Source organism: Blennius ocellaris (assembly GCF_963422515.1).
Source record: "Blennius ocellaris genome assembly, chromosome: 10".
Lineage (NCBI taxonomy): Eukaryota > Metazoa > Chordata > Actinopteri > Blenniiformes > Blenniidae > Blennius > Blennius ocellaris.
In genome coordinates, this window is record NC_137659.1 from 14,048,139 (window position 1) to 14,057,846 (window position 9,708).

At 42.4% G+C, this 9,708-nt stretch overlaps 1 protein-coding gene across 1 annotated transcript; it reads right to left on the minus strand.

The window, feature by feature from the left end:
* Positions 1-379: 379 nt before the first annotated feature.
* Positions 380-6,990, minus strand: bcl6ab (BCL6A transcription repressor b). The gene is made up of 9 exons (XM_080503857.1): positions 6,954-6,990; positions 4,615-4,786; positions 4,263-4,484; positions 3,344-4,156; positions 3,123-3,244; positions 2,844-3,011; positions 2,606-2,736; positions 2,348-2,485; positions 380-1,685 (listed from the first exon to the last, which is right to left on the minus strand). The coding sequence occupies exons 1-9, from the start codon at positions 6,982-6,984 to the stop codon at positions 1,542-1,544; spliced, it is 1,941 nt and encodes a 646-aa protein (XP_080359983.1). The 5' UTR covers positions 6,985-6,990; the 3' UTR covers positions 380-1,541.
* Between the last annotated feature and the right edge of the window lie 2,718 nt (positions 6,991-9,708).

A 9,708-nucleotide genomic window follows, 5' to 3' on the forward strand; every position in this document is an offset into this window, starting at 1 on the left:
AATAACTTTATAAATCTTACACAAGCTGTATTGATGTATAAAAAGCAACCTGATTTTAAAAAAAAAAAAGGTGTCTGGCAGGCAGCTAAGTGGAGATTCAGAGATTATTTATTGACTTGTTATATTTTAATGAACTGATAAGATCTTTATATCTTAATTTATTTAGCTTTTCCCCATATGCAAATGAAGAAATGCATTCTAACTAGTAAACGTATCTTTGTTGTAAATAGAATTATCCAAAACAGAGACGAGATGGTTGCTGCTCAAGTCATATCCCGTATAATTAATGACGACAAAAGATGCAATATATGCTACATAAACATTTTTATTTTCATGTTATTCACATATATATATATATATATATTTAATATATATAATCTGCAGTTACAAAGACATTTGCTTAATATTCCTGAGTGTTTTTAGCTTGGGGCCTGGTGTATCTGCATTTCAAAGAGCTCCACACAACGGATTATAAGCTTTCTAAAACAAAAGTACCTTGACATGCATGCACATGACAGCCGGGCTGAGTACCAATGCAAACATGGAAATGCATGACGAGATCTCTTCATACATACTGCTGCTGTTTCGTCGCCATCGACATCGATTTAAAGTTGCTTTGGGGACGTAACCAAAGAAAAGTGTGAATGTAAGGCACTATGAATAAGCTCGTTTTGTATGAGTGCTGTATAATACGTAAGGTTACGGTAAAAACAGATGACCCAGCTCTGAAGAAATGGATCACTCCAGCACCAAATGTAAAAGAGTATAACAAAGAAGAAGTGGAAAAATATAAATAAGGCTATAACAAGTGCTGGGAATGGGGTTTATGTCGACAACACTTTGAAGTCGAGAGAGTTGAAGTATGAAAATATATGTGTATGTATGTATTACAGCATTATGGGTGTGTGCAAAATACCAACAGGAACCGAGAAATGACTGAAAAAAAAAGAAAGCAAATATGTACAATAAAATTTCTTGAATAAAAGACACTATGTACACGTTACAGTATGTACCACAAACTACAACATGGCAAAAATAACAAGTCATTGCATTTATGACAGTCAGTGAAGCTTGCTGCATGTAAGAAACACGTACTTTTACATGAATAGTCGTACTCTGCCAGCAGATGGCAATCTGAAAATATATATTATCTTATTTACAGAATCAGTCTTACGAGACATAAGACAAAGTAAGACCACCTTATTGGGCAGATTCGTACCAAAAAATCTGAAGCGAAAGTGTAACAGTGACTCAATACGAAGAAAAATGAGGCCTGTCCTTCAATGCAGATATCCTGTTGAGTAATACCTTGTCAAATTCACATTCAAAGTGTACATTCTGTTGTTAGACATTCAAAATGAAAGCGGATACTTCCGCAATCTTTGAAATACCGAAGAGCTTACGTAAAGTCATGTGCATCATTTGCAAATACATAATGGGCAAATATACATATCAACTTTGTTTTCTGTTCATTTTTACAAAAAAATAAAATCTTTTGACAACTGTTGAGAGGATAAACTCGATGGGGGGGGGCAGCCAGCTCAGCAGGAGGTCACCAGGCCCGTCATGGAGTTAGTGGGAGACCTGCGATACTGAGCCTTGGTGTTGGTGACGGCGCCGTGCTTCTGTCGGAGGTGAAGCCTCAGCTGACTCTTGTGTCTGAAGTGGAGGTCACATTTTTCACACTGAAAGCAAAAAAAAAAAAAAGCATGATCAGTATGACTTTTAATGATAATAATAATCACTTTATTTATATAGCACCCAAGTGGGCATCAAACAGATGGAAAATTAAAGACAACAGTTATTATTATTGGCAACAAAACACCACTGGCCTAGGTGGCTTTAAGAGAGAGCATATAGAGAGATAAAGGGGCAGCATTTGATTTTTTTAAAAATAGACATTTCAGATAAAAGAGAGTTTTTAAAAGATTTAACAGAAGTCACTCTGACAGGTCATTCCAAAGTGGAGGGGCCCTGGTGGAGAACACAGGTCACCCTCTTTGGGATGACCATTAGCGATGTGTTGTCGCCTGTTAAAACCAGTAGGAGGCCTCGCTGCTGCATTTTGGACAATTGGGAGGCAATGAAGGAGCTTTGAAGGGAGACCAGATAGAAGTCTGGGCGAGAAAGCATTGGCCTCGATTTGGAGATCCGTCGGATTTGGAGGAAACAGGAGTGGACAACCGTTTTGATGTTTGGCAAAACTGAGGTCAGGATCGATTAAAACTCCCTAGATTTCTGGCAGCTGGCCTAATGGCTACTGGATTACCATGAATGACATCTAGGCTAGATGAGATTACGCTCTCTTTTTAGCCGTTGGCTCAGGAGCGGAGGCTAGGAGGCTTACATGATAAGGCTTCTCTCCGGTATGAATGCGCATGTGGCTCTTGAGTGTCTGAAGATGGCGGAAGTGTGTCCCACAGATCTCGCAAGGGTACGGCTTCTCTCCTGTGTGAATCAGTACATGGGCACGAAGATGGGCCACCTGGACAGACAAGGCAAAGACAAATTAACAACTGACAACTGCAAGAACATTCAGGTAACAGTTAAAAAGTTGAAGACTTTTCGAAATATGCGAGCTCGTCTTTTTTTTTTTCCTTCTCACCTGGACAAACCTGGAGCCGCACGTCTCGCACTTGTATGGCTTCTCTCCAGAGTGGATTCGGGTGTGGGTCTTGAGATTGGCGGGTCGGTTGAACTGAGCGCCGCAGATGTTGCAGCGGTACGGCTTGGCGCCTGCATGTTAAGAGCCAGAGGTTGCGGAATGAATAAAACCAGCCCAAAATCGGTAATGTCAAACCAACGGTCACACGAAACACCGAAGAAGTAGTTGTCATTCCTACCGGTGTGAACGGTCTTGTGGCTCGCGAGGTTGCCTTTGTACCGGAAAGCAGCCTGGCAGCAGTCACACTTGTATGGCTTGTCACTGTGGACCCGGACCGCGTGTTCTTTCAGCGAATCCTCCTCCAAGAACTTGGAGTCACACCCGTTACAGAAGAAAGAGCTGGTTTCTGCGGAACAAACCAAAACAATCAAACGGGGGGAGTTTTTAAACACACGGTGGCTTTGGTTAAACGTGATCTCGCCGTCGCGCTTGCAGTAAATGCTGGAAGTCCACTCACCACAGCTGGAGGAGGACGAGTAATCCGAGTGGAGCTTTGCGGCGTCGTCTCTGCTGTACGACTCGGGGGAAAGGTGAGCGGTTTCCATGTGCTGCGGGCTCTCACAGCTGCAGGACGAGCATCTGTGGTGACCGGGCGACAAGCGTGGCGTTTAGAGAAAAGACGAGCCTTTAACAGGTAAAACTTGAAGATCTAATTCACCGTCAGTTGTGGGGGTTTACCTGTCTCCTCTTTGAGGTGTGTGGATCTCCTCTTTGTGCTCGCCGGCCCCCTCGTCGGTCTGGACCTCACCGTGTACGTCTGCCGCGGCGCTGCCACAGGGGCTCAGCGAGGGGGACGCCGCTCCGACCTCGCCGCCGCTCTCTTGCTCTCTCTTCTCGTTCTCGCCGGGGGTCTGGTTCATCACGATGAACTTGTACTTCTTCCAGTTGCGGGCCTTGTCGTCTTTGGGGCAGTCCGAGGGTTGTTTAACGCCGACGCTCGCATTTCTGCTGCAGCTGGACTCGGTGGGCGAGTTCGGCTGGCAGTCGGATCTGAGGGGGCTCTGGGGGCTCGAGATGACCCCTTTGCTGAAACCCGGAGACAATCTCAGACAACTCGTCTGCGGGTGCTGAATGGGATCTTCCTCCGTGGGAGCCGAGGACCTCTGAAGCCGATCGTAGGCCACCTCGGGTCGGATGACGGTGGAGTGGAAGCCGGGGTGAGATGGGACCGAGTGGGAGATGATGTGGGTGGACTCGTGGTGAGCCTCGCTGGTGCCGGCTCCCTGCGAGCACCTGCTCTTATGAGGAGCCTCCAGCTTCCCAGCGGGGGCGTGGAGGTCGCCGTAGACGTGGTAGGAGCCAGAGGTGTTGATTCCCCGGAAAACGTTTGGTATGTAGCCCTTGCACTCCTGGATGGGAGCGGAAGGTTGTGCGCGGGTGTTTTTGAAATTGGGCTCTTGTTCTTCAACGGGCCTCAAAGCAGAGCCGTCTTCGGCCAGGTAACTGGAGTTGCTCTGGACCTCCTCGCTCTGCACGTTTAGAGACTGATGCCTGCGTAAACACATTCAGCTTTAGGTCACATCCTGCCGGGTTACAAAGACAAACACGTTTATCTAGTCATGTTTGTCATTTTTTTTTTGTTTGTTTGTTCGTTTACCTGGACTTGATGAACCTGTGGCAGGTGTCGGCCACATGTTCCATCTGGAGGTAAATGGCTGCATCCATGGTGGCCAGGACGTTTCCGTCGTTAAGGTTCAGACAGGACGAGTACATGAAGTCCAGCAGGAGGGAAAATCCCTTGGGGTCGACTTTGGGATCCAAGCTGATGGCACTGAGGTTTGTGTTCTTAGGATCCATAAACACAGAATAGAAGAAGCCACTATAGGACAAAAAAACCACACAAAAAACCAAGATATAATTGTGATATTTTTTTTTTAAGCAACAAATACAGTGGAAATCAGTTTAAAAAGTGTAAGAATGATGTATTCACTCGTCTTGACAAGACATACCTGCAGGCTACTAGGATGGCCTTATGTGCACAAAAATGCTGCCCATCCACCTGGATGGTGACGTCAGTCAGGATGTTTCTGCTGCGGAGGCGGTTGAAGTTGAGCAGGACGTCGCCTGCATGGCGTGTGAACTGAATGCAGCCATCTGCAGCCGTGGCCATGTTGTCACAATCTGTGAAAAAAAAAAAAATCATTTTTAATTATACATTATGCTCAATATCAGTGAGCAATGCACTATGGTGCACATGATTTATACAGAGTAAAACAACAACAGGGCTGTTCAATATACCAGCATTACAACATATGAGACAGGAAAGAGTAGTTTCTGACGTATGTATTGTATTTTGATTAAGTAATGTTACGGAAAAACAATACTTTCATGTTTTAAGTTACAACCAGCATTGATTTATCTTCTACCTCAATGGGAAAGTGTCTTAACACTTGGAAAAATAATAGATTTAGTGTCCTGATAATTGTTAAATGTTAAAACCCATATAAAAGTATATTGCTTAACAAGTAAACAGCAAAAGAAAGACTATGCTTAATTGACAGGTTTTTTCTCTCTCTCATTATTATTAAAAGCAGCACAATGAGCAACAATTGTGTCAGATGACGATGACTTAATAAAGCAAATGTTGGAATTGGTCTGACTGAAACAATCCAACAGTACCTCACTCATTTATTGCAACATACAAAATGTTTTTTTTTTTCATAAATTCTAATGTCAAAACTGTTTATGCCAAATGCTCTCGTTTTAGCATTTCACAATAGCCTATTAAAAAAAGTTAAAATATGATCTTAATATACAAGAAGAGACATTGAATCATTGATCACATAATGATTGGCAATGGAGTTGTGGGAAGGGGCCGCTCTGATCGTGCATTCGTAACGGAACGCATCATGAAACATGTTGCATTTCATCTATTCTGGCACACACAAGGTGTCGTAAGACAAGCCTCCTGCCTTAAGGGTGTTTTTTTTTTTTTTTTTTATAAAAGCCAACTTGAACTAAACAAGTGTCGTGACAGCATCTGAACAACAGACGGCGCCATTTGCAAAAAAAGAAAAGTAAAAAGGGAGGCACGCCAAAACATTTCGAACCACGTTTTGCTTCACGTCAACAAATAACGACGTTTTAACACGATATTGAAACGCTATTCACTACTAATTGCGCGGATCGAGAGCAGCAACATGGATTTCTATTTATTTATTTTAAAGTAGGATGAAATCCTAATTCCCAGGACTATATATATATTTTTTTAAAACAAACAAACATGAAAAGGGTGTATCGTAACAGTTAATAGTAAATAAAAGTGTAACTAATGAGCGGGTGTGAGGATGGTGTTTGGAGCCGTGTGGCCTGCAGCTGAGCGGCGTGCAGACAACCAGAGCAAACAGTCTGCTGGCAGTCCTGCACTTTGGAAGCGTGTTTGACGTCGAGCACATTCCGTCCTGGCGGCTCAGATTAGGTTGCCAGTACACAGAGAGGTTTCCTGTTCCCCCGATAGAAAATCAACTCATCTCACCCGTGAACATCCACGTCCCTCCCCGCAACACTATTAATCCTGGAGTTTAACTCTACACCCCCTCCACACACACACACACACACACACACACCCTTTTTTTTTTTTTTTTTTTTTAAACGTTAGACTTGAAGTGCGGCCGCTTGATTTCGAAGGATGTGATTTCAAGGAGTGGTTGCTTTAGTTTCTCTGCTGCGTAAAGTTTTGGGGCGAGCAGGCAGGCCAGCACAAGTTCAGAAAAATATACAACTAATTAACAAGCCGGGGGAGAAAAAAAAATCTCCGATCGACTGTCCAATAACTTTCTATTAAATCATTGGATCCGGTTGAAACTGGTCATTTAAGGGATTCGTTTCAGTTGGCGGCGGCGACAATGTTAAAAAGGAAATCTGGTGTTTCAAAAGAAGCTCGATCCTTTCACTAACTCTTCAAATCCAATAAAAGAAATATACATATATAAAATTGAGATACAACAACAACTGTTGCTCCGACATAACAAAGTCGCAGCTCGTATCTTAATCTGAACAAAATGATCACATTCAATCCGCACGCGGCCTGAAAACCAACCAGCACGCCAACTTAAAAAACAACAACAACCAAAACACACATCAGCTGTCAAAATCAACATGACACTTCAAACATGTAGTTCTCATCTAATAATCAATCACAAATTAATGTGTACACAAATTCAAAAGAGGAAAAAGAAGGGGAAATTATTATTTTTTTAAATCCAGCCCATGCAGCCACATAAAGCATCTGCTACTTCACTAAACTTCTGACACAATGCTGAGAGAAAAGGGAAGGGAAAAAAGTCACCTTGTAAAAGTTTCCTCGAAACTCTGTGCATCACCAGTTCTGAGAATCCAGTTCTAAGAAACACTGCAGCTCAATTCTCGGAATTTCAACACTGGACTGTACCACTCCGTGCGGCCCGGGGGTGTCGCTCCGCCGCTCCCGCCGCTTTCCTCCCTCACATCTGGCGTGAAACCATCCCCAGCACACCCACATCCGACCACTGCACACGCTAATGTATAATTATTGGTTTTATGGAGGTATTTAGACATATTGCGACTGGCCTATTTGCCTTTCTGACTTAGTTAATCTCGCTGCTCAATGGACGCGTCCAAGTGCAAGGTCAGCTGACAGAGTTATAAATACCGTGGGGAACATGAGCGCATGTTGTCGCTCTAAGCCCTCCCAGAGTCTAAGAAGTGTTGAGAAAAAGTCAGGCATCTTGTCTTAAGAGTAATTTAAAACTAATTAATTATGCCCCCATCCACTCCCGTAGTTAATCCAGGACTTTCTAAGCACAGTAAACGCTACAACTCCCTCACTCAGGTATACTGTCTATCTATCTATCTATCTATCTATCTATCTATCTATCTATCTATCTATCTATCTATCTATCTATCTATCTATCTATCTATCTATCTATCTATCTATTTATCTATTACTACATCTTTTCGACGTACTCTAGGTTGCTCCGTGTACTTTGGGGCTTAATGTGGGATTTGCATGTTCTCCCAGTGTGTCAGGTTTTCTTTGCCCACGTGTCCTCAAAGCAGTCCAGAAAACACTTGAGTATAATTGGTGATTGGTGACAACAAATTGGGTCGTGTGTGTGTGTGTGTGTGTGTGTGTGTGTGTGTGTGTGTGTGTGTGTGTGTGTGTGTGTGTGTGTGTGTGTGTGTGTGTGTGCGCGCGTGTGTGAGAGAGAGAGAAAGAGAGAGAGAGAGAGAGAGAGAGAGAGAGCGAACGAGAGGCGAGATTTAAAATAGATGAATGGATGGAGGTGTGGATAAATGAAATTCAGACGTGTCCAGTTGTACAATATGACTGTAAATCATATTTACAGTAATTGTATTAATTTCAGTTATTGTTTCATTCATATCAAAACAAAACAAAAATCCATAAGGACATTTATATTCCTATTTGTATCTCGTCAATGTTTGACACTTTAAGACAGACATTACGATCAAGTGTGTTGTTTTCTGTGTTTTCTACAGGACTTCATGAGAAGTGGTTGTGAAGGCAGCATGGTGTGGTGAAGCAGTGGTTTGCTGTCTGTCTCAGATTGAGAATGTCAGGATACTAAATTAGGTTACATCTTTCCTATGAAGAGGTTGAATATTTTTTCCTGTGCACGAGTGGGTTTCCGCCGAATGACATGATGGGGCAGAACAAAAAAAGGTTTATTCAATATTCAAAGATACCTCTGCCTAAATTGTGGTCAAACAAGAGCAGGCAGCTATTTTGTAAGTAATAAGAAGCAAGTAGGCTGATTGATATGCACATCTGTTTTTCTTTGTAAGGGAGCCGCCAGAAAATTGGTCAAAGTTTTGGAAAGTTATGATGATTTAAAAAGTAGATCAAACTCCCATTTCAACAAACATACATATTTGTCTTGTCATAATTTCCGATGAATGTGAGTTGAGGGTTTTCTGTCCCTACTATACTTCTCTCTATGATCATAGTCCACATGTCTAGAGATACATTTTAATTACACAATAAAGCAAACAAGTATAGTTTTCAGTGTTTCATGTTCATATCCGGACTGTCAAGATGTGGGTGAAAAAAAATAAATTCATAAAATAGTTGTTGTTGAGAGAAGAGGGATACTGACAGCTTCTCTCAGCTTTGTAGAGTTTTTAACATTTCAGTGACACATTTCAATTTCAGCCCTACGAGTTTGAGGAATGTTGTTTTCATTTTTCTTTTTTTTTTTCTTTTTTCTTTTTACACTTTCCTGCCTTCTGTTTTCAACATGCCTTTGACCTCACATATCACTCGCTCTGAAGCAGCGCTACCAGGCACAGGCTCTGCTGACAAGGCCTGTTCAGTGTATGCCATCTAAATTCGAGGGGGGGGGGCACTAACAAAATGACTTCATGTACACATCTATAGTCAGTTACGATGCAGCTATTGGAGATCAATAACCTCGTACCAGTAGCAATACACACATAAAGTAAGATAGCCTCATGAATAAACTAAGACAGTTTGTTTTTTCTCCCCCTAGAGTTAATAACACCATCACCATCTAATTTAATTTTAATGATATGTTATGAAGCAACTGGTAAGTAGTCTGAGAAAAACAGATGCAATCAAATCAATGTTGAATATGTTTTAATCTACACAAGTTTGAAATGAAACAATTTGGTATTACAGGCCATTCGGCACTTGACCAAGCTGATCTTGTGACTTCGCATGTGCGTGTGGCTTTCCTGCAAACAGTTAGCGGCTGGGAGAAGTTTTTTTAAGGGCTGTCAAAAGCAACAAGTGTGTGTGTGTGTGTGTGTGTTTGCAAAGTGCTCAACTCTGCTCTGAAAGGCTTACCTGCACTTGTCAGTGTTCTCACCACTTCCTGTCTCGCCACAATGGCCACATTAATCTGTCTTACGCTCAACACACGGCGAGGCAAACAGGCTGCCTCGGCTTGCCAATGAATGAGTCAACAAATCAGAAACGAAGTGCTCTTTAATGAGCGTCCAAAAAGTTCCTGGATAAATTGTGAGTCATTACCAAAGTACAATGTGCTGAAAAAGTGAAAGTAGTTGTTAATGCGATCATTAAA